This window comes from Physeter macrocephalus, chromosome 16, assembly GCF_002837175.3.
Source record: "Physeter macrocephalus isolate SW-GA chromosome 16, ASM283717v5, whole genome shotgun sequence".
Taxonomy (NCBI): Eukaryota; Metazoa; Chordata; class Mammalia; order Artiodactyla; family Physeteridae; genus Physeter; species Physeter macrocephalus.
This window is the reverse complement of record NC_041229.1, coordinates 18,965,538-18,989,958: the sequence shown is the minus strand read 5'-3', so window position 1 is coordinate 18,989,958 and position 24,421 is coordinate 18,965,538. Positions and strand designations below refer to the sequence as shown.

The following is a 24,421-nucleotide window of genomic DNA, read 5'->3' as shown; positions in this document are numbered from 1 at the left end:
GAGCCTGTGCTCCGCAACGGGAGAGGCCACAACAGTGAGAGGCCCGCGTACCACAAAAATAAATAATAATAAAAAATAAAAAGGTGGAAGCAACCCAAGCGTCAGCTGATGAATGAATGGATGAACAAAATGTGGTATATACATACAATGGAAAATTTGACACATGCTACCACTTAGGTGAACCTTGAAAACATTATGCTAAGTGAAATAAGACAGGAACAAAAGGACAAACATATGATCGTTCTTGTATGTGTAACTATTCAGGTTCATAGAGACAGAAAGTAGAATGGTTGTTACTAGGGGCTAGGGGAAGAATGGAAATGGGGATTTATTGTTTAATGGGTACAGAGTTTCAGTTGGAGAAGATGAAAAAGTTCTGGAGATGGATAATGGTGATGGCTGTACTGCGATGTGAATGTATTTAATGCTACGGAAGTGTAGACTTAAAATGGTTAAAATGGTAAGTTTTATGTTACATATATTTTCCCACAATAAAAAAAGAAAAGAAAAAATATTTAGCTTTCCCCCCAATTATATTTTGATTTACAGCTAAAATTGTGTGTGGATGCTGTGCTAAGCTGCCCAGATGCCACTTTCAGGTCTGGGGGACAACATGCTTCTCTACTTGGGAGGATGCTCTCAGCTGTTAGCCTTGAGAAATTGCCCTTGGCTGCAGAGAGCTGCCTCTCCCAAGGTCAGGTTCAGCCTAAATCTTATGACTGTTCCATGCCAGGACACTACAGCTGGTTTCACAGCTCCCAAGGGCTGACTGACACCTTGTTGTGCCTGCGGTATGGCTCAGCTTCTCCCTCTTTCCAAACTGTTTTCTTCCCTTTGTATACAGGGTTGAAAGCACTCTCTAATAAAGGGTCTGCAAAATTTTTAAAAAAAGAAGGAAAGAAGGGAGGGAGGGAGGAAGGAAGAAAAAGAAAGAGAAAGAAAAGAAGGAGGAAAGAAAGAAAAAAAGAAACATTACCCCTTCCCTGAGATTATTTACTTGCACTTGACACAAAAATTGTCCTAACATCTGGTTAAATATATGATGAGCGGGACTTGAAAGGCACCCCTTGAAGTCGTGCAGTGCACAACCCGCACAAAGAAGTATTGGTTTCTGTGTCGACCTTTCTCATTCCTCGGCTTTTGGAGTCCCCAGCATCATTCAGCTGGATCAACTGATGAGTGTGCATTAGTCCTTAACCAGGGCCTGAGCCAGCCTCGAGCAAGGAGGGAAGCACATCAGTGGCCTCAGCCCTATCACACCGTAGAAGTTAGAAGTCACTTCTCATGTCAACCAGATCAGGAATATGAGAAGCTAGGAGGGAGCTCTGAGGGCTCCCTAGAGACTCACTCCTTAGCTCTGCGGTCCTCTCTTTCCTAGATCACACTCACCTCTTTGGGCATGCCTCTGTTTCTCCAGCCTCTCCTAGCCCCAGGTCACTGTCTGGCTTTGGGCTTAGGCTGCTGAGTTTCCCAGAATGCATTTTGCTCATGTCAAATGTTTAAACTGAGTTCCTCGGATTTCTGTGGGCTCTGAGGTCTTGCCTAGGTTCTCCTTTTCAACACCAACAGGAAAGAAGCCTTAAATGAGGAAAAAACATCTGTGAGAGCACTTGACTCTAGACCAGGTTCATTTTTTCAAGTAGTCTAAGTTAGACCATAACGTGGTGGTGATGGTGAGCAGGAGTTAGCGGCAAATTTAATTTACTTTATAACCTAATAATTAAATCCTCATATTAAAAAGAAGAGAAGAAAACCTCCTTTCAAGGTTCCTTCTCCCTCAAGCTTGTCTTTCTGTTATTACCTTTATCACACTCCTCCTCCATTATCACATGGCTCCTCTAAGGAGTGGTCCACATCCCCTCCTGGTCCTTCCTGGCCAGTCTTCCATTCCTGGGACAGTGATGTCTCCCCTTCCCCATGAATGCTGCTCTCTCAGAGACCACTCATGACTTCCCAATGGTCAAATCCAGGAAACTTTTAAGGCTTCTTATTTGACCACTTCAAAACTTTCTTCTCCTTTCGAGTTGGTGACATTATAATGTTCCACTTCTCCATCTCTCTGTGTTTTCACTATTTCTTTGGCAGTTCCATCTGCCCGCAGCTTAAATATTAATGTTATCTATGCTCCTCTTCATCTGACTGTTCGTCTTCTGTACATCTCCACTTGGATATCCCTCAGACGTCTCAGAATTAGTATGTCCAGAGCTGACACCATTGCTCCTTTGCTTATTACCTGTCTAAGTCTGCCCTTCCTCTTCCACTCCCTGTCAAGGTTACCAGCAGCTACTTAATTGCCCACACTGGAAGCTTTGGAGTCATTACTTTCTTGAGATCTTTGCCAGATATCTCTGAATCAGAGATGTCTCCCCCGGCTCCCCTGTACAAAATGCTAATCCCCACAGAACTCCTTACCCCTGTACCCCTCTTTATTGCTCTCCTTTGCACATATTACCATCTACATACTAGACATCTATAGATTAATTTCTATCTTACCCATAAGAACAGAAGTCCACGAAGACAAAGATACTCTTTTGTCTACTGCTATGTCTTGAGTGTCTAGAGCAGTGCCGGGCACCTAGTTGATACTGAGTAAGTATTTGTTGAATGAATGAAAGCAATTCTGATTTCTTCCCCTGCCTCAGACCCCCATCTTCAGAAAGTTCCAAAGTTCTGCTGTTTGTTGTCTTGGAAATATTTCTCAAATCTGTGCTCCTGTTGGCTTCCTTCCCCAGGGCCACTGCCTAGGATCAGGACCTGCCAGCCCATCCACAGAGCACTGTCATAGCTTCCTGGCTGGTTTTCTTGCTGTGGCTGATTTTATAGCCCATTCTCTGCTTTATTAGGGAAGCTCCAATCTCTAAAACAGTCCTGAGTATCTCCTTTCTCTGCTTCAGTCCCCTGGTTGTTCACTCGCTAAATGCTCATTAATGTGGGCCTGACAGCCTGGCACTCCCTCCGGGGAAAGAGGTCTGGGGAGGGACACAGTTTTGTCTCTTTTCAAAGTGAGGTTCAGGAAAGGATTGACAACCAGAGCTCACAGATGTGGGCACTGACAAGTGGAGAGCTGACGAATTGGACACAAATGATGGATCCTGTTAAAAGAACACAGGAGAGATACATGGAGTGTGGACTGGAATGACTGGGGCCCAGAAGTCTAGAATGAATCATCACAACAGAGAGCAGCAGCCCCACAGGGAAGGGAGAGGCTGGGGGGGGATTCGGTCATGCTGAAGTGAGATAGGATTTCCACACCTGCCTACATTAAAAAACTAAAAATAGGGACATTTGGGGAGAAAAATAGCAAGGAATCTTTTAATTCTATGGATAGGGGCTATAGGGAGGGAGGTTTGCAGAGAAGGGTGTGTCTCTCACTCTTGGTAAAATTAGAAATAGAAAAATTTTATGTTGGGTATCCCAACCTTCACTTTCTTCCCTTTCCCCTCAGGCTTGTTCTCTCCATCTTTCCCTGCTATCAAAACCTCTTCCTTAGGAAAGAGTCTAATATATATATCCACTTACATTTACAAGGCCAATGTGGCAATTTTACATATTAGCAGGACCTCATGTCTGAAGCCAAATATGCTAAATACAGCAACCATTAAAAATAACAACAACAACTATACAATTCACTGTACCCAGCACAGGACTAAATACAGTGGTTGTTCAATAAATACTTATTAAAAGATGTTCAGACAACATTACTGATATTATTAAACTCTGGAAACAATCTAAATATCCAACAGTGGAGAGACCATTGAAGAGCCATCAACATGAAGAAATACTACATAGCTATAAAAGATTTCAAAGGACTTTTTTTTTTTTTTTAATTTATTTATTTTTTGTGGTATGCGGGCCTCTCACTGTTGTGGCCTCTCCCGTTGCGGAGCACAGGCTCCGGACGCGCAGGCCCAGCGGCCATGGCTCACGGGCCCAGCCGCTCCGCGGCACATGGGATCCTCCCACACCGGGGCGCGAACCCGGTTCCCCTGCATCGGCAGGCGGACGCGCAACCACTGCGCCACCAGGGAAGCCCTCAAAGGACTTTTTAACAAACTGGAAAAATGCTTATAATGAAACGTTAGGTGCTGCTATACTATGTCAGTGATAAAAATCATATGCATATACAAAAGACTTAGAAAATCTGTGGGTATCTCTGGAATCTGTGGGATTCTTTCTACTTCTCTGTATTTTAAAATTATTTATAGTTGGTATGAGGGAAATATTACAAAAATAAATGTTGTGAAAGATAGATTTGGGGGAGGAATTACTTTTCAGGGGCCTCTGTATTTCAGCCTGTTGGTTTGGCCCACCTGGGTTTAGTGTACAGGAGGCGAGGGGGAGGGGTGCCAGCCTCTCCAGTAACAGAGGCTGGCTGGTTAGCCAGCAGAGAATGGGTTTTTAAAGAGTGATACAGCAGTGGAGAGTCTGACCTTTAAAGAAAAATGGAGTGCATGGTGATGTTGGTGCATTGGTGCTTTGAACATTGACAGGCAGCCTTCCTTTGGGAGGGTTTCACTGTGCTAGGCTAGTAGGCTAGTCCAGCATCTAGGACACAGTGAGCTCCTTTTACTGCCTCACCTTTTGTTCCGTAAACACTCAAACCTTGCTCAGGTGCTGAAACATGTTTATTTTCACCTTGCTCCCCAACCCTCTTCTGTTTAAAATAACAGCTGGAAGGTTCATTGAAACTCTTTGCGTTGGTACCTCAGTGATATTCTATATTAAAATCTTTAAGAATTGAGGTTGTATGCCCTTGTAAGAAAATATTATTTAATATTGTGCCTATACCATAAAACCTACATAAAAAATCTTGCTTATCTTTATAAAGAGACCACAGATTCCAGCATTTATAAACAAGAAAACATTTTCCTGTAGTTATATCTGAAAATCCCTTCTAAACATCTGCGTTTTCCTTCTAACTTAAGTTGCTTCCCACCTCCTTCCCCTGAGATCTGCTGCCTCTCTGTGGGAGAGCAAACTTCATAGCCAGTATAAAACAAACAAACAAACAAATTAACAAACAAAACCCCACAACAGCAATCCCCCTCCTTCTCCAAATTTCTAATTTCCTGCACTTAAAACAACTAAGTCCTAGGCTATCCTTATAAGGCAAGGATCTTAGGATCTAAATGAAGGATTCGACAACTTTGAAACCCTACACAAACCCAAGATTTTACTTTTATTATTTACTAGGTATTAAAGTATCCTACCTTCCTGATTAAGGAAGGCTGGATGGCAGCAAGGACCGCGGAGGCATAGGCGAGAAGTGTGAAAAGAAGAAATCCCAGTTCTGCCTGGAAGACTGCCTGTGAAAGAGCCCGACTCCTCCGGCAGTTCCATGCCGGGTTTTGCAGGAGGCCGCAGCTGCCTCCCCTGTCTCTCTTACCTCCTTGATGTTCGGCACTATTTGTGGCCGGCGTGGTGGAAGGACACAGTGAGGTTCTCACCCCCGCCCCCCGCTCCCATCCCCAGTTCCATCAAAGCGAACCCGGGCCAGCGCAAGGATCTCCGAGTTGCGAATGTGCTGAGGCTGGGACTGTCACTCATTCTCCGATCAGCGCGTGAACGCAGCTCGGCAGCGGCTGGCAGGAAACAATTCTGCAAAAATAATCATACTCAGCCTGGCAATTGTCTGCCCCTAGCTCTGTTGCTCTGCCGCCGTCCACACTCGCTGCAAGGGGCGGGGGCAGAGAATTTACCGCGGCAAGAACATCCCTCCTGGCCAGCAGATTACAATGCTGCAAACTAAGGATCTCATCTGGACTTTGTTTTTCCTGGGAACTGCAGGTACATTTTCAAAATTAATATTCGCAATTTGATTTGCTAATTGTACCCTCCCCTCCACTTCTCCCCCACGAGGAACGCTGTTATTTGGGGTGGTTTTACATGGAATGCTAGGAGTGGTCATTTTCGTTGAGCTGAGGAAGAAGCGCGTCGCCCTTGCTGCCCACCCGAACCCTCCCGGGCTGCCTGGACTGGGGCAGCCTCCCTGCATAGCGAGCGCCGGGCGCCCCTCCAGCGCGCCCGCCCTTCCCACTTTGTGTGCCCGCTGCGCTGGGAGCGGAGCAGCCCGCTCCCGGGACGCTGCGGCCGCGCCGGTGATGGGCAGCGCTCCATCCCCGAAGGCGGGTGGCGGGCGGCGGAGCGGGGGAGGCCGCGGTTCGGTGGTGCAGCCGCACAGGCTCGGGTTCTGTGGGGAAGGGGCTTGTCAGCCCCGGTTCCGCGAAGAGTGAACAATAAGGCCGGGGCAGCCGCCCCCGATCGTTATTTCCCCGGGTCTAATAAAGTGGGGCTCGCCGCCTTTGCGCCTTTCCCCCCCGCCCCGGCCGAATAACGGTTTGAAAAATGGGGCGAAATGGGCAGAATCTCAGGGCTGTGTGGCCGTTGTTGCACCCCCGTCGGTATGACGTTAGTTTTTCATTTGCCAAATATCTGGTTAGTTGCAAAGCCTGCTCTCGGCCCGGAGCAAGGAGGGATGGGAGGATCGAGCGCCGCGTTTTGACAGGAGGAAGTGCGGAGGGGCGGAGGGCGAGGAGGGCGTGATCGGGGCTGCCTGGTGTGTGTGCGCGCGCGCGCGTGTGTGCGCGTGTGTGCCTTCACACGCACCGCGAGCCCCATGTTGCGTGGTGCGAGAGAAGAATGGCAGGTAGCCGCCCGAAACACCTCGCCCCAGTCTCCTTTCTTTGGGCGAGGTTCCTGACCCTGGCAAAGTGCGAACAATAGGAGCTGGGAGGAAGACAGTAGTGATGCTGCCGCGGGTGGCGGGGGCTGCGCCGCCGCCCATAAAACCTTGGCTGCAGGGAGGGAGGTTTATTTCATTTGGGGTATTTCCATCCCGGCCTCCCTGGAAGATTCTTCCGTGCGTGCCCACCCTTCCCTCCAGCTGCTCACCCCGCCCCACCCCGCCCCACCCCAGGATTTGCGTTTTGGAGCTGACGGACGGGGAAGGGGAAGAAAAGGAGCAGGAACCCGAGAGAGCTGGGTGGGGTGGGCAGACATTCTCGGTGGGGGGCGTGTGCTGGGAAGCGCCCGAGGAAAACCGGGCGGAGGGGTCTGTGTGTTGTGGCCGCCGCTGCCAGCTGCCGCTGGAGCTGCCCTAGACGGCCGAGCCTGGGTGGGGGAGCGCGCGGGGCGGGCCGGGGAGCACCCAACGCGCCCCCTCCCCGGGCGGCACGAGAGCCGCGCTCCGCCGCCGCCTCCAGCCAACTCGGGTCCCTCCCATGGCGACCAATCAGAGAGAGGCTGGCTGGGCGGGAAGCCGCGAGAGGCTTTTATTTCGGCGCGGGTGGCGGCCGGGAGCTGCCAGGACCGTCTCCCGGTGCTCCAACGTAACGGTCTCTCTCGCCCCCCGCCGGGAGGAACCCCGCCCTGCGGCGGGGTCCCCAGCCTGCCCAGTTTCCGAGGAGATAAAATGGAGTCGAGGTGGTTACCGGGAGGTCTCCTGGTCTGGCCCGCCCGTGCTTCTCCACTCGTGCCTCCTTCACGCCGACATGGAGCATCCCTCCCGCCTCTCTGGCACACACACACCCGCGGAACCGTCCAGACTGGAGCGTGCTGCCTGGGAGGGCGCAGAGGCTGGGCGCACCGGCACGCGTGCGCTGACCGGAGGGCGGGGGGCGAAGCTGGGGGCGGGCCGGGGGCGGGGCCTTGGCGGGGGTGGTGAGGCCCCCAGTGAGGGGGAGGGGGGTCGGCCAACCCCAGCTGGCTTGTCGCTCTGTACCGGCAGTCCCCGTGTTAGCATCCCGCCCCCCGCCCGGGCATGCCCTTTCCCATCGTGTCCGTGGGACTCCCGGGCGCGATTTCCCCGCACTGCACGCGGGTGTGTGTGTCTGGGACGTCCTCGCCTCTAGATGGGGGCGTAACGGTAGAGACCTGGTCTTTGGTAGGCCTTTAGGGAGGATCGCCCAGACGTCCTTTCCAGCGTCGTGATGGGTGTAACTCTTGGTGTTGGGATCCCCAGGGAATCCCAGTTTGGATGTTCAAGGCTGCCCAGGCAAGGGTGGCATTCTGACCGGTGTTCTCTGGAAGGAAAGCGTCCTCGTTCGTGGCCCTAGTAACGTGAGGATGGGAAGAAGGCAGAACGGGAAACACAAGGTTGCTTAACAAAAGAAAGAAGTTGAGCAGTTTTCCAAAGAGAAATAATTTAACATTAAAGTATTGTTTTTACCATAGTTTTAAAAAAATGTTGAGTTCAAGTCAAAGGGTCAGGACGAAAATAAAACGAAAACACACACACATACGTTTTGTTGTTGTTGTTGTTGTTGTTTGGCCTGCAGTGTTCTGTCGTCTCCAGGGACAATGGTTGTTCAGTCTCTGCTCCACTGGGCGCACATGAAAATTTAGATGTAAGGTGTGCTCACCTTAATATACCAAAGGAACCAGGTCTGCTGCCCCTCTGTCATTTTGGTGTCTTCTGCTCCTTAGGAATAAAGTGAAACGTTGTGGAATTACACAGCAAATTTGAGTTTATTCTAACTGCAGTTTTAGATGTTTTGTGGAAAAATTGTTTGCTTGAATGATCTGGAATGGTTGTTAAGTCATATGTTTATTTGATAATTTTATAATCCTCTGCCAGTTTAACTTGGAAGAGTCAAGGAGTGATGAGGGCTGGTTTTCTAACACGTAGCACCGGATTAAGAACAAAGAACACCTTTGCTACCCAAAAGCTAGCTTGCACTGTATTTATAGTATATATAATATCATTTACTAAACGAATTAAGGTATGTTTCAGCAGAGTTTGCTATGAATACAGTTATGGTGAGCTATATTTTTTCATTGGTTTTCATTTTAATATCAGTAATGTATCTTTCTGAACAAAATTTAACGGAATGTAATAAAATCATATTTAAGAATGTGGGAAACCTTTTACAACTCTGTCCAAAAACCGAAAAGTTAATTTTCTTTCAACAACTATTAGCATATTTTAAAATATTGAAAATAACCTAAACTTTATTAAAAATTCAACAGAATTAAACGAAAAGAGAATAAAATCCAGACATTGTGGATGTTTGGCCTGTCATTTGTTTAACAGTTTTTGAGTTGCTATTCCCACTACAAAGATTCTAAAGATCTACCAACTGGGGCTAAGTTTTCATTAGTCTAACACTTAACATTGTTTTTTAGAGCCAGTTTTCAAGAAGCTCCCCCTGTCTTCCCCTAACACATTGAACTTGATGATTTCTTTCCATATACCTTCACCCAGGATCTGTTTTCAAGAAGCTCCCTCTGTCTTCCCCCAACACACTGAACTTGATGATTTCTTTCCAGATACATTTACCCAGGATATGTTTTTTAAAAAATAATATTAAAATAGCAGAAAATAGCAGGACACATGCATGTTTAATAAAGGAGGTTCATCCAAGTCTCTATGCTAATTGATTAAACTAAGGGTTTGTTGATTTAAGTGGCTGTTGTTTCTCGAGCTTGATAGTTCAAGAATTAAGGCACTAATTGTTTGCCAAAAAAAAATTATGGTGTGGGTGTGCTGTTTGCAAGGACTGTAGGTGCTTAGTCAAGGCAGCAGTAAGAGAGAAAAATTAGTCGCTGGAACCCCAAATTCTGAGTTTTGCATAGTGCTTTTCTTTAGAGTACATTTATCATTAATTGATTTCCTCAAATAGGTAATATGTCATTTAATGTAAGCAATCTATATCTATATTTTTTCTTCAAAGGGAACAACATCTTAATTGCCTTTCAAAATAGCACGATTTCGTCATTAAAATACTAATCTTTAGACATGACAGATGTTTTTGTTTGCTGCAGAACTCAGTTTTGTAAATTACAGACAGCATCTTGTAAACTTTACACTGCTTGAAATACAGACTTTGGAATTTCTGATCCAAGCACTGAATTTTTTAAGGCAACAAAGCCTCTATTTCATATTAGTTTGATGAATTCCCCACGTTTATGGTGTTCAGAGTTACAGAACTGGGGCTGCTTTCCAGACTGAAAGGGACTTCAGTGCTGCTGGCAGACCTCCAAAGATATTTTACAGAGAGTTCTTCCTGTCTTGGTGGAAAATAAGTGATCAACTACCTGTTGCTAAAGAATGGTTTGAACTTTCCCTGCTGATCTTGGTTTTATGGTGCTGGAGAGCAGAACCAATGGGCAGGGAGGGGAGAGAAGGGACTGGCACCTGCCCCCGTCAGTCTTCTGGGAACCATCACCCTGGGAGGAGACAAAGGCATTTTAAAAAGGCTCTCCTGCACTATTTAAGTATTGAGCTTTTGATCACACACATGTCTTATGCTGTCAATATAAATATTTTAATGTAAATTCCATAACTGATCATTCTTCGGTTTAGTCACCTAACGGATATATAGGCTAAGAAACTTTTGGAACATTAAAAGAAGTGACAGGAAATTATACATAGCATTTTTCCAGTCTTAAAAATGAGTTACAAATTAAACAAAATTGAAAACATGACTCAACAGGCCATGTAATGATAATAGCTCTTTGGGCTTTGAATCAAGAAGACTAAAGGTTAAGATTCCTTTAGTCAAAAAGAAAGAAATAATATGATTCAGAGGAGAATTTTATATATCTCTTAAAATGGTGAGTCTCTGAGGAATATTGTCAGAGACTGCCTCTTAGGAAGAATGAATATGCCCAAGGACCTCTCCGGGTCCTAATGAATAGGTCTCTGTGAGATCCCAAGTTTTTCGTATGAAAAAAACATGTAGTGAAACTATTATCAGTAATCCAGGTAGATGTACTTACTACTATGGAGCAGTACAATGCAGAAGTCAATCTGAAGGTCAGAGGCATGTCAACTCTAGCCCTTTTTGTTATTACCTCTTGGTGCCAAACCTTAAAACCATTTGCTGATGTAGAGGGACGTAAATTATGTGGTGTTGTCAGTGGTGCCATTACACTCTTTTATTTCACGGTGTTGAAATGCTGTCTCTTGGCTGAAGATCCTCATTAGGAGCCTTGCCTTTTGATGTTGGCCTGGGTGCCAAATGTTGGCTTTTCGGGCACTTTCATTACATTACACTGTTAGGCCATGTCTACATGCAGCCACTGAATTCACTGTTTTCAGTTAGGTAGACACACTTTTCCCTTCCTGCAGGATTAATTTAGCTTCCAGGCAATCACTCAAAGAGGACTATACTAGAAGGACAAGACATTTGGTCTATCTTGTGTATGTGTGTTTTTGATTTAAAAAAAGATTTTAATAAACCTGTTAGGCATTCGTTTTCTCTCAGATATATGTAAATATGCTTGCCTTTCAATTCAAAGATTGCCTCACTGCTATGACTTGAAAGCCCTCTGTATAACTTGTATTTCACTGGATACTCTCCCTGAGTAGTTTTGATTTGGAGCTGCAAACCCTGGCAGCATCTGGCCCTGTTTTCCATTCTGTATCATTCCTGAGAGATCTGATTACCTCACCGTTTAGGAATATTCATAGTGGTATCACACTGTTGGAGATTGGGTTACAATAGGTATTCTCTTAAATAGTTCATAAAATATGTTGAGTGCCAGCTTTTTATCATCAGCTCTGTGGGGAATTACAAAGCACCGTGATGACCTAATTTCTGCTGTCAAGGAACCCTGTGAGTAAGAGCCTAGAGATTAAGTGCGGCCAGCGGCCTAGGGCCCTAGGGTGAAATCCCAGGCACACGGATCCTTTATTAGCTCTCTGATCCTGGGCAAGTCAGTTCCCTTCTCTAAGTTTGTTTCCTCTTCTGTGAAATGGGAAAATTAGTAACACCTACTTGGTAGAGATCTTGTGAATATTTTCAAATGCACATGAGCTCTGCTTATTAAGGAGAAAGAGGGGTGTATATGGGTCTAGAAAAAATAATTTTTCAAACATAATGGTCCTGTTTTAGACAGACTTTTAAAAAGGATGTAATAGGAGCTCTGCTTCAAAGATGAGAACTAGATTTTTTTAAAATCTGTTTTTAAATATGCCTGTGTGTCTTGTTGGTTTATGAATACTTCAGAGAGAAAGTGGTCTCATAATGAGGTTGAAAGCCGTTAGCATAGGGATGCATCTGGGTCTCATGGGGGCCAAAAGGTCTACAATTTTGAATGGCCTCTTTAAGGAAAATTCAGTACTCTCTTGCTTTCAACCATTAGAACAGGTCATCAGGTCCCCATCCCCCCCAGAGCCTTGGAAGGAACCAGTGTAACGGAGGAGCCATGCAAACATCTGACCTGCCGTAGCAACTGTGTTGGTCTCCTTGGGCCCACTCGCTTGAGAATACAAGCTAATTGTTCCAATGTGTTAAACATGTACCTTGTAAATGTTGTGCAGTGCTTTGAAGATTAGAACCATGTATCAAAATCAAAGTTATTTTTGAAAAGGAAAAGCTATTTGACCTTTATTTTATAGAATATCTTAGGTGAGATCTGAGGTGATTTAATATGTCTCACTGCTGATATTTTTTGTAAATTACAACCTGGACTAAAATAAGGTAATTGATATTATTATTCAAATGAGTCAAACATAAGTGCCCTATTGGCGAGGCAGGAAGAGGTTTGCAAACTAAAGGCATATGATACTGGAGAAGAGACTGAAGGTTTTGTTTTAGCTATCAAAGAGGGAATAAACTGAATATATAATCCCAGTAAGTGTGTCTTAATCATCACTATACAATTCACAGAGTGTTTGATACGCATTGTATCTTTTAATCTTCATATCTTTTATTCGATAAATATTTATCAAGCACTTATTGGGTGTTGGGTGCTAGGAATACAGTGGTAGACTAAACATAACATCATCCCTGTTACCTGAACATACATCATACCTATATAGAGCTTCTAGTCTAATAGTGTGGAGGAATATAGACATTAGCAAAGTAATTCACACACATCTTTATAATTATATATTCTGATTAAAAACTAAGGAAAGGAGAAGGGTGCTATGAGAGATTATCAGGGGGAAATCTTTCTTTGGTTAGTTGAGCGAGTGAGCAGGTAACATTTAAAGAACTCTCTGTGAAGTAGGAAGGACAGACACTCTTCTCGTTTTAAGGCATGGTTGATTGACTACTTAACAAACAATGGTTGAATCACAACAAATATTCCTGACTTCCTTAATTCAGTGAACCTTCCTGAAACCTTGTGATGGTCAAATAGTTTCAGGAATTGTGCTCAGTTTTGGGTTATGAAGTCAAGTAAGATATGCCTCTGCTTCTAGAGCTAACCGTCTAGTGTTGGGGAGAGACATACTCTACTTACAAATAGAGACATGAATTAAATGCCATTGGAGCACAAGGAAGGAAGCAATTAACTCTGCTTGGGGCTCCCTTGAGCTGGGCGTGGGGCACCAGTTTGCCTTCACTGGATGGAGCAGGAAGAAGAGGTGATTCAGCAGAACCAACACACGGAGATATGAATATACACAGTCACGTTTGGGGAACAGTGTTGGGTACCTGGGGAGAAGTGGCCAGAGATGAGGAGAAAAACCAGTTCTCTAAGGCCAGATTGTGTTAGGTCTTGAAATAGAAACTGAGTCTAAGAAGGGGTAAGTGATTTACACAGGTGAAGCTGGGACTATAACTTCCATTGGTTGGCTGAATTTCATCCTTTTTTAAAGTTAGGATAATTTGAATACATATAGCCTCGGAATACATGCCAAGCAAATGTGAATTTGCTTGGCTTCTGGGCTGACTGATCTGATGGAAGTGAGGGGGCAGTGGTAGGTGGAGGGCAGTATCAAGAGCTTTGGAGTCTGACGGGTCTAGGCTGAGGTCACTGTCACTAATATTCTGCAAGGTGCTGCCCTTCTGAGCCCGCTTCCCCTGTGTAAAATGGAGAAAATGACACCTCCCTTACGGATTTTGGTGAGCTTAAATAAAATCACATATGTAAAACAGGTAATAGCCTGTAGGTACTCAATATGTTCTTTTAAAAGGTTCATCCTGCATGGAGGTTTTATTTGAAATCTTTATTAAACAGGTGTGCTGTGAATGTGATGTGCAGAGTTCTGTGCTGGAGGCTGAGGGGAAAAACAAAATACATTGAAGCAAGTTATACCAGGCCTGCAGAGGCTTTCAGATGGCTGGGGAGAAACCACTTACTTTGTTCAAACACTTAGGAAATCCTGAAAGGTACTATTGTGAATAAGTACCTAGAAGGAAGGAGAGAGGTAATAATTGTGAGAATTGTTCAGAAAGGCAAAAATTGTCTTGGTTGGTTTAAATGTCTGGAAAAAGATGTGACAGAGCTAGTACTTGATCTGAAGCTCTGGGGACATAAGGATAAATAAGAGGAGGAAGGACCTAGCTCTCTGTAGGAGGAGATGCATCTAGCTAGAGGATTATTGGCATTGAAGAGCAGTGAAAGCAGACTGGATATCGGGACAAATCTTATTAAAATTTTAAATACTGCACAAAGGAGAGTGTGCTGCTGGAGATGTAAGAGAAATCATTTCAAAAAATGTTTAAGAGTATAGTCAACTACAGCAATTGAACGTCTGCTGTTCTAGGCTCTGTATTTGTGGCCAGCTATGAATTAGCAGAGAATTAAGTAGGAGCAAATCAATAGAGATCGTTGCAGTTCTTAAGGGGAGTTTTGGTTTTATGTGGCAGCCACTATGGTGGCTGGACAAAATCGTGAGTTGGTAAAAGGATTTTTTGCTGCATTATGAAAAATCAGCTAGATGATGGACAGCCCAGAAGCTAGGAGATAGGAGAGCCAGTTAAAGCTGCTTTGAAGGCCAGTGAAGTCTAATGAAAGTCTTTTGCTTTATGGGGTAGGAAGATGTGTATGTGGGGAAAGGAACTGTTGGGCTTAGATTAAAAAGATTTGGGTTCAAGATTTGGCTCTGCCCCCAACTGCCTAGTGAATCTGTGTGAGTCTCTTAATATCTTCGAACTGTAATTTCCTCATCTGAGTGGAGAAGCAAATAAAATAATGTATGTGAAATGCACTGCAAACCAAAACACTTCACAACTCTACCTTTTATTAATAGACGTGTAACTGAAAAGTCTTATAAAAATTAAATTTTATGTATCAGAGGGGCTTGTTAAAGAAATCCAACTGTGATATATTTTATGGAACAGATAATCTTGGAAAGATACGCTTGTAATGGCTATGGATAAGGATAAAAAGACACACAGCTGACATGCTGGAGATGACAAGTCAACCAGAAGAGGTAGATGATAGGCCCAAAATGGTAGCTGACTGAGAGAGAGAAATAATTTTAAGCTACAAACCCAAGGTAATGAAATAATCATGGTACTGTCAGTATGACGGGGAATTGAGAAGAGGGTTTACCTTGGATGAAAGATGGATAACCTCAGTTTTATATGCATTAGGTTTTAGAAAAAATTTGGGCATCCTAGTGTCTTAACTTGTATGCAGGTCAGTATTTTTCAGCCGTGGGTGGTGAAATCTATTCAGTTGGCTTCCACTAGCATTAAAAAGAAGGAAGGAATAAAAGAAAGAAAGAAGGAATGGAATAGAATAGAAAAGAGAGTATGTCTTATGTAGTGAGGGTAGGTATTATTTTGTTAAACTTTTGTTGACCTGGCTGTGATGGAAAACACATATCATGTTATGACTCAGGTCAAAAAAGTTAGAAAGCTAATCCTCATAGATGGAGGAATATAGGACTAGAGAAAAGGTAAAACTATCTGTAGTGCAGAGAAGGGACAGGACAGGGATTTAATGGGTTTTGGGGGAGAGCGAGAAGTAGTGACAGTGAAAATACTTACTGAGCATCTCCAAAATCTGTTAGCTGCAGATGTAAAACAAAATCCAAAACCTCGCAAGTACAATTTCTTGATAGTAAGAGAGCTTACTGTCTAGTGGAGAAAGAAAAGACAACTGGGAGTACCAGGTGGCATTTAAAGCCAGAAATGTGGCTAAGATTGTCGAGGCAGGATAAAGGTTACCTGTGCACCATGGGAGATTGGAACTCTTCTCAGTGTAAGTGAGCCCTGAAGGAGGTTGTAAGGGAAGGATTTAGCGTGGATGAGGTACGTTACTTGTTGTGTGTTTGGAAGGAAGCTTGGAGGAAGCCCAGCTAAGGAGACCAAGAAGACTGAGAGTCGTAGTAGTCTATATTTTTATCCTCTTTTGGTGGAGAGAAAACACCATGAATTAGAACATGTACATTGTGGAGTCTTTATCACACCTGACGTATTTATGTTGTTGTGTTTATGTAGCATCTAGAATGGTATCTTGTCCATAGTTTAGAAAGTGATGTTGAACAAAAAAAAATGTAACCGGAGCCTCGCGGTATGAATGCCTAGGTTAGAGAAGGATGATAATGTTAAGTGGAAGAGTTGGAAACAAATAGTATTTATAAGCATGATCCCAATTTTGGTTTAAAAAATCTCTTTCACTTCTTAAGACTGGAAGAAGATGAATTTTTATACCATCTGGGCTTTCTCTAATGAGCTTTATGTTCAGATTGCAAAACAAATAGTGCAATAAAAAAGAGGTAGGTAAGAGTATAAGGAGGATGAGACTCAAGTAGCATCTTTGGATTTGGAGGAGAGTGGTGATCTTAGAGTAATTTCAGTTGGATGGTGAAATTCAAGTTCTTAGATTCAAAGACTGAGTAAGAGCTGATATCCCGGACACTTGACCAGAAAGAAGGGGAGAACAGGTGTTCATTGGAAAGGCTTTAAGCTGAGGGCCATCTGGGCACATGTACCTGCACACTGAGGGACAGAGCCAGAAGAGGTTGGCGAGGCAATGCACCTACCTTTTTAAAAATTTCAAAACATTTTTGTTATTGCCAAAGAAATCCCAATGCCCATTAGTCATTACTTTTCATGCAAAATCTTTTGAAGTCTGTTCTGCCTGTCACATATTGGATGCATTGCTTTGATCAGATCAGCAAAGGAGTGGAAATGGTTGAGATTGACCACTTTTCTAATGTTCTTTTATTCATATATCATCTACAAGTGTCCATTCTGTCCACATGAGATACTGGCAATCACCAGTTAAGCTGCAGTTGCTATATGATATTTAGATTTAGGGCACAAATGGAAACCTTAAAGATCTGCTATCCTGGGCATGCGAAGATCTAAATTCAATACAAACACTTTGATTTAAGTTATAGTTATAAATTATCTTCCTTTTTTAAAAATTGGGGCATAGTTGCTTTACAATGTTGTGTTAGTTTCTCCTGTACAACGAAGTGAATCAGCTAAATGTATACATATATCCCCTCCCTCTTGGACCTTCCTCCCCACCCACCCCCAATATCTTCCTTTCTTAATTTAGTATCTCTTTTTGGTGTTTTAGCGGCAGTGCATACTTTAGGGGGCGCTCTGTAGGTCTTTTATATCAAACTTGATTTTGAAAGGTGGTTCTCCTGCTGTCCATGACCTTGATCCAGTAATTTAATCTCTCCAACACTCAGTTTATTTATGTGTGAGACAGGGATAATAATACCCACCTAAAAGGGCTGTTGTGAGGACAAAATGAGGTAATTTATACAACTGTCTGGCACATAGTATAAACTCAGTCATATTTTTCCCATTTCCCTTCTTTCTGCTAAAGTTCACAGTGAAGGGGTGTACAGTTAGTGTTGGATTTAGATATTGATTATAATTAGAATCACATTTTTTCTATTTATTTTTCATCCTCTGAGAGTTCAGCATTGAACTCACCATGAGTTGCAACTGAGTTAGAAATGCTGTGGCTGATTGCTTAGCTGCTTTACCTTCCATGAAAGCCAAGTCATCTTGATTTTAAGAAAAGTGGAAGTTTAAAAAACAAATTGGTTTATATAGATTCTATTTTCTATTTGCATAGAGTTAATATTAAATCTGTCAATGGTGGAGCCATAATATTTGAAGTAATGGTTGCTGATAAAGAACCTACTGGTGATACTTGATTAATATGGAAGTCATTTGTCTGGCAACCTTTATTTTTTGGAACATGAAGAGTGAAGAATTAAGGGAAAGAGTGAAGAAGTGAAGGAATTCAGCCTCTGGATAGCCAAAATACATATCCCCAAAGTCCATGCACTGAATTGTACACACTTGACTCATAGGGAAGCCCTTAAAGCCCTTAAACCTTTATTCACAAAGAGCCCATATATTCTTAATTAATTTCCTAGATTCTACCACATTTATAAAGATTCCTAGATTCAGATTAGAATCAAATGAAACATGACCACTAGGTACAGGTACACTGATGGTAAGAAGATGTAGTAACTTGAATGGATGGAAAAATTATGAGAATCAGACTCAAGAACACAAAAAAGCATGTCAGTCTTAGCCATTTAGTATTTGGCTATAAACAAAGCCCTATACATCACAAATGTCAAGGGAATGTCTCTAACACAGTGCAGTATAAATAATGCCTATTTATGACTAAACCTCATTTTCAAGCAGCAGGCCACAATTATATGGACTCAGTTATTGAGCATGTGTCTTTAGTGTTCAGCTCTGTACTAGGTGCTAAAGGAGTTAAGACTATTTTTCCATATAGTTGGAAAAATAAAACAAACTTAAACATAGGTACCATTATCTTCACCAATGGCAAGTTGGAATGAAAGAGGCAATGTAGTTAGTGTTATTCATCTGGAAAATCTACTCATGACACATTCTAATCCCCAAGGATTTAGGACAAAGGAGATTTCATATTTCATTCTTATAAAGTGACTTCGTTATACTGTTAAGCTTCTCAGCTGGGCTTGAAGCCCATAGCTATTTATTTACCATTAAGATAAGGTGGGTCAGCTAGCTTGTTTCTTCTCTGCTAAGTTATACTAAATATATCTTGAGATTAAAGATCCTAACTAGTCAAGCAATTGGACTCAATTGGTTGTCATGCCTCCCTTCTTTCTTGAGTTTAATTTTTACTTTTAGCAGAATGAAATGTCTATGTTTAAAAAGTCAGTTTTATAAGACTTGTAACAAAAAACATTAGTCCCCTTCCCCAACTCTTTCTACTCCTTCTTACCCCTCCAACCATTGATTTTGACTCCCCTAAAGTAACCACTTTCTACTCCTTTAGCTGTTTCCACATTTTTTATCTCCATATTTATACTTTCTTAATTTTCAGTCTTAGGTATTATTTATTGACTTTTTCCTATACGCACTGCCCACCACCTCCTACTTCCTTTACCTTGGCCTCCCAATATAGCAATTTTTCTATTTTTGGTTAAACCAATATTTAATGTTTACATTGTTATGACCATGTAAATATTTTTCACAGCTGAGCCTTGATGTATGCTATGATTTTATTCCTTCTACAGTTTTCTGGATTTTTTTGGAGTTTTTATGGCCTCAGTTTTCTTTAGCTTAGTTTTCTACATACCCATCATTATTTCATGGTCAAGTTGTCAAACTGAAGTATATATCCCCTCTCAATATGTTAAAACATGGTTACTTTTTTTCTTCCTCTCAGACGTATATCCTAGACCTAACCCTTGTTTTTCAGTCTAGAATGTTAGTTTTCTAGGCTTGTGGCAGTTAATTTATATTTGCCTGATATATAATTCTCTACATTGGAAATTGTTTTCCCTGAGAGTTTTGAAGGTGTTGCTCCAGGTTTTCTAGCTTTCTGTGTTGCATTTGTGAAATCCAGTGCATTCTAATTCCTGATAATTTGTATGAAACTTGTTTATTTCTCCTATAGAAGACTTTAGGATCTTCTCTTTATAGTGTTCTGAAATTTCACTATGATGTGCCTTGATGTAGGTCTGTTTTCATTTATTGGGGTAGATTCTCAGTGGGCCATTTTAGTCTGGAAATTCATGTCATTCAGTGCAGAGAAATGGTCCTACCTCATTTATTTGCTATTTTCATATCTTTTTAATTTCTTTTTCTGGAACTCTTATTCAGAAATTGGATTGATTATCTGACTTTTCTTATCTTCTATCTCCTATTATTCATTTCTTTGTCTCACCAGGCCCCATCCCTTATTTTCTGGGAGGTTTTCTCAGTTTTTTGCCAATATTTCTATTGAATTTTATATTCAGCTGACATATATAATATATAAAACACATAACTATATAAGCATATATTAAAAATTTCTAAGAGCTTTTATGTGGTCTTGATGTTTCTTTGGTAGCACCCTCTTCTTCTTTCTTGATGCAATAATCTTTATATTGCTGAGTATTTTAGAAAATTTTCCTGCTTCCTGTATTGTCTCTTTTTCCTTTGAATTCCTCTTTATTGTTGGGTTTAGTATCTCTGCTGTGTTTCATATTGTCTCATGTCATTTCTGAAATTCTAATGGTTCCTGGCTGTCTATTGATAATTAAGGGTGAGACATTGAAAAGCTGTGGGGAAGCTCCATGTGGGTGGGCTTCACCGCAGAGTGATTCTGCAGAGATCTGGTCCCTTGGGTGGGGGACGTCTGCATCCACTCATTAGTACCTGTGTTTTGTCTTGTGCTGATCAGCTGAAGAGAATCCAACATTTTGCAAAATATAGGGTATAAGTCTGACTGTTCTTTTTCTCTAAGCTGCGTGGGAGAATTGGTTTGGGGGTATTTTATTCAGTTGTCAAGATTTCATTTAATCCTCCTGTTTGCAGTGGGGCACTCTGCCCTCAACAATGCCTGGTATCCCCAAGAGCAAAGTCCCTGTGATTTAACTCTCCATTAATAAAAATGCAATCTTTTACTGGCGTGAGGAAGGATGCAGGATGGGAGATGAGATACATGGCTGCAACCCTCCTATGGGTTATATGTGTGTGTGTGTGTGTGTGTGTGTGTGTGTGTGTGTGTGTGTGCATATGTGTGTGTGTGTGTGTGTGTTGGGTTGAAGTTAGTGGTATGAGAAGGCGTGTGGTAAGAGAGGAATTGTGAGTTTTAATTTTGGAGCATACTGTGAGAACCCTCTGGTGACCTGTCTCTTTCAGTGTTCATAATTGCTGCAAGCCAAAGCCTATTTTTGAAATCTTTTATCTCACATGGTTTAGTATGGAATTTTTGAGATTGGAAGAAACTTGCACAGTTCTTAAAGGAAAAGGTAAAGGCTCCAGGGGTGCATCAAAGGCAAAGACCTAAGAAGATGAATGTTAAGGCAACTTCAAGGGAATTGACAATTCAGGGAGTTAGGGCCTGTCTCAGGTTGTTGAAGAACCTTTTCTGAACTAAGGAGCCCTCAAACGATGCCAGGGTGGCCTGAGATCCCACATTTTGGGGATATAAAGACATGGGCTTGGCAGTGATGCTGTGAACCAGAATAAGAGCAGTTTCATGAACACGTTTGCAAATGGCTGTGTCCCAGACTTGTTGGGTAGCAGAAACATTCACTTAATTTAGTACTTACGGAATAACTACTATGTTCTGTGTAGTTTGTCTAAGATGAATGTATTCAGTAGTTTCGTAAAAAATTCTAAACTACTTTCTGAACTGTGTTTGGTTACATTTGTAATATTTATTCCTGTGGAATGACACCAAAGACAACCTTGAAATGTCAGAAAAAAGATGACCAAGAGTTATTTATTCCTTTCTCAGATTTTCCCTTTTGTGTATGTAACTTAAAGTTACTCATGACATGTTTAAAATTTTCATCCAAGAAAACCATCTGTCATAATGAAGCAAAAAAGGGACATTGTGTGAATTCTTTGAAGATAAGAGATTGAAAATGAGTCCAATAACTGCCCTTGATTACAGTTTGAGGTCATTTTCAGCTAAATTGGTTTTGGAATCAGAATTTAAATTACTGGTCAGGCTCAATTAAGATAACTGTTCATGCAGACCGTTCATTCCCCTTCCTCCCTTCTCATAAAATAATATATTTATGGTTTATAGTTCTTCACAGCCATTATTAGACATTATTTTTTAGAAGATAAAAATTTCATACATTAATTGAGCTAGGTATTGGAGAGTAGTTTTGTATCTAAATAAGAAACCTGGATAATCATTTATTATTTGGTTTTCTAGAGATATTTACACCAGAACCTTTTGAAGTCACTGGGAGGTAAATTGATATATTACTCTGTTATATTTTTGCTGCCCTGTGCAATATTAAGAGAATAGCTATCACAGACAACCTCAGGCAGTTACATTGTATTATTTAAATACCATAACAATCATTGTTTAGTGGGGTATATTTTCAGCAAACATAAATTATAAGTATGTATAATTATTTTAACAATGTAGGTATGAGTTTCTAAATATTAAACTTTTTGTTTGTAATGAGTGGGCTTAAAATTATATTCTCTTTTAACTAACTCAACAGGAGAGATTTAAAATGAGGAGTTCCACTGTTAATTTAGTCTTCACTTTCACCTTTTTATCTACTTATAGACTAGAACAAATAAATTCGTTCTATTTCTTTTGTGACTACAAACTTCTTAACTTGGAATGTAAAGCTACAAAAGAAGAAAACAGTGTAAACCTACAGTGAATATGGTGGTGATAAATATGGGGTTGGTTACGTATCTGGTGATGTTTAGAGAATCTGGGCAGGTAAGGGACTTGCACTAGCTAGACACTCCAACTTCACAAGGAAACAACTTGAATGACTTGCTGATGTCCCTGAAATGATGCTCTTATCTATCCTAGAAGAAAACTGATGATATGCAGGTGTCACAATCAACTCCTCTTGACCTGTCATCACATGCCCTGGGATTTGGGTCTATTGGCAAGAAGATGGATTTGATTTAGGCCATAATTAGTATTGACCTACATATAATTTTGAAATATTTTGACTGAAATTCAATTTGAAGCCAAAAGTCAGATCCATATATAATATCGTGTCTTAAAACTCTAACTATAGACGTTTTTTTTAAAAATGAACATAAAAATCAAATTTACATTTTGACGTTTAATACATTGAATAGAAAAATTCATATCCAGAGCAAAACGTTTGAGTTGTTGATGATTTTTTTGTTTGAAATATTAGGCGGGAAAGTCAGGTAGTTGTACGATTGGAATCTCTTCCTGAGACTATGTAGATGGAGATAGGCCACCCCCCCCAAAAAAAGAGACACAAGTAAAATTTTTAGTGAGGAAAGTCTAATATTATATCTGCTAGTTTGCATTTTCTTGGAAACTTTGGTAAAAGTCACCAAGGAAACGTGATTAGAAATGCTTCCTAAATTATTCTGAGATTAAATGTGCATATGTATGTAATCTGTAGATTCCATTTTCTTTGTGATATTGTTTTATTGAACAAATTCCATTTAATTTTCTATCAAAACATAGCCTTAGCCTTATATTGAATTTAACAATAGTTTGGAAAAATCCTAAGTTTTATAAAGGCATATACATATAAGTTAGATGGGTTACCATTAAAATGTAATTTCTTAGTCTTATTTTGGAATTTATAATACATTTTTAAAATCACGAGTTTGCCAAAGGTATATGCCAGTCAGGTCTTGCTATTTAAAAATGAAGTGCTGTTTCTTGAAAAGAAGGTATAGCTTGAATCCTGTTTCACACAAGTAAGTTTCCTAGATTTTGGGGGAAAAAATTAATATATTGGCATCCATGGTTGACCATAGACTTAAATATAATACAAAAAGTTTCAAAATCTAAATTGTCATTGTTTACAAAATATTGGCAAATTAGAGCTAAAGCGCTTGGAGTTATTGTTATTGTGCAATCTGTTTAAAAATAAACAGTGGAAATAATTGTAGAAACCTCTGGGTTTAGAAAAGCTTGTTGGTGGTTCTTCACATCCTCCTAGAAAAGCAGGCTGTCGTTGCATATTAATCACTCTGTGAAAGGAAGCTTGCCTTATTTGCATTGTGCATGCACCAAGAAGTCCAATAGTGTGCCTGAGAAAAAAATGGGGGGATTGTAATTGTTGTTGTCAAAAGGGTTTTTATTCCATTCAAGTGGAGAAGCTGAATGCTGGAGAATTAGTGCAGTGTTTTGTGGAAGAAGAGTCCCTTTTGCCCACTGCATTTCATGTGGTGCAATCCCAGTGGGTTAGGATCCTGAACATCGGGGTGAAGAGGAGAGGCCTCATCTTCCTCGGATGCATCCGATGCCCCTGTAGATCTCTGTAATTTTCCAAGCACTTGTTCTGAATCCCAAACGAGTTAAATTGAGATTTTGGCGATATTTATAATATTGGAAATCTCAGGGGAATTAAACATGAACCAAAAAACGTCTGCATCTTAGTGTTTATGTTTTGGGGTGTAGTGTAGAGATACATAGTATAAAATTAAGTGAATTATGTAGTAGCATTTTTTTTGAGAAAATATGTTATTTAGTTAACACCTTGCAGATATAATTTGCTCCCCAAATTGATTTTAAGTGATTTCTTTGAAATTATTTTAATAATGGCATCTTTGCGTAATTGTATTTTTTTTGCGGTACGCGGGCCTCTCACTGCTGTGGCCTCTCCCGTTGCGGAGCACAGGCTCCGGACGTGCAGGCTCAGCGGCCATGGCTCACGCGCCTAGCCGCTCCGCGGCATGTGGGATCTTCCGGGACCGGGGCACGAACCCGTGTCCCCTGCATCGGCAGGCGGACTCCCAACCACTGCGCCACCAGGGAAGCTCCTGCTTCATTGTATTTTCAGACTCATTGG

At 41.6% G+C, this 24,421-nt stretch overlaps 1 protein-coding gene across 14 annotated transcripts in view; it reads left to right on the top strand.

Moving 5' to 3' along the window:
- Positions 1-5,427: 5,427 nt before the first annotated feature.
- NCAM1 (neural cell adhesion molecule 1) overlaps positions 5,428-24,421 on the top strand; it is a 334,870-nt gene continuing 315,876 nt past the window's right edge. For 9 of the 14 annotated variants that reach the window (XM_055091543.1, XM_055091548.1, XM_055091549.1 and 6 more), the window contains exon 1: positions 5,428-5,787. In XM_055091543.1, the coding sequence (XP_054947518.1) occupies positions 5,736-5,787 (52 nt within the window). In that variant the 5' untranslated portion in view covers positions 5,428-5,735. The remainder of the gene's footprint in view (positions 5,788-24,421) is intronic. The other 5 variants (XM_055091547.1, XM_055091545.1, XM_055091550.1 and 2 more) reach the window with 2 other exon arrangements.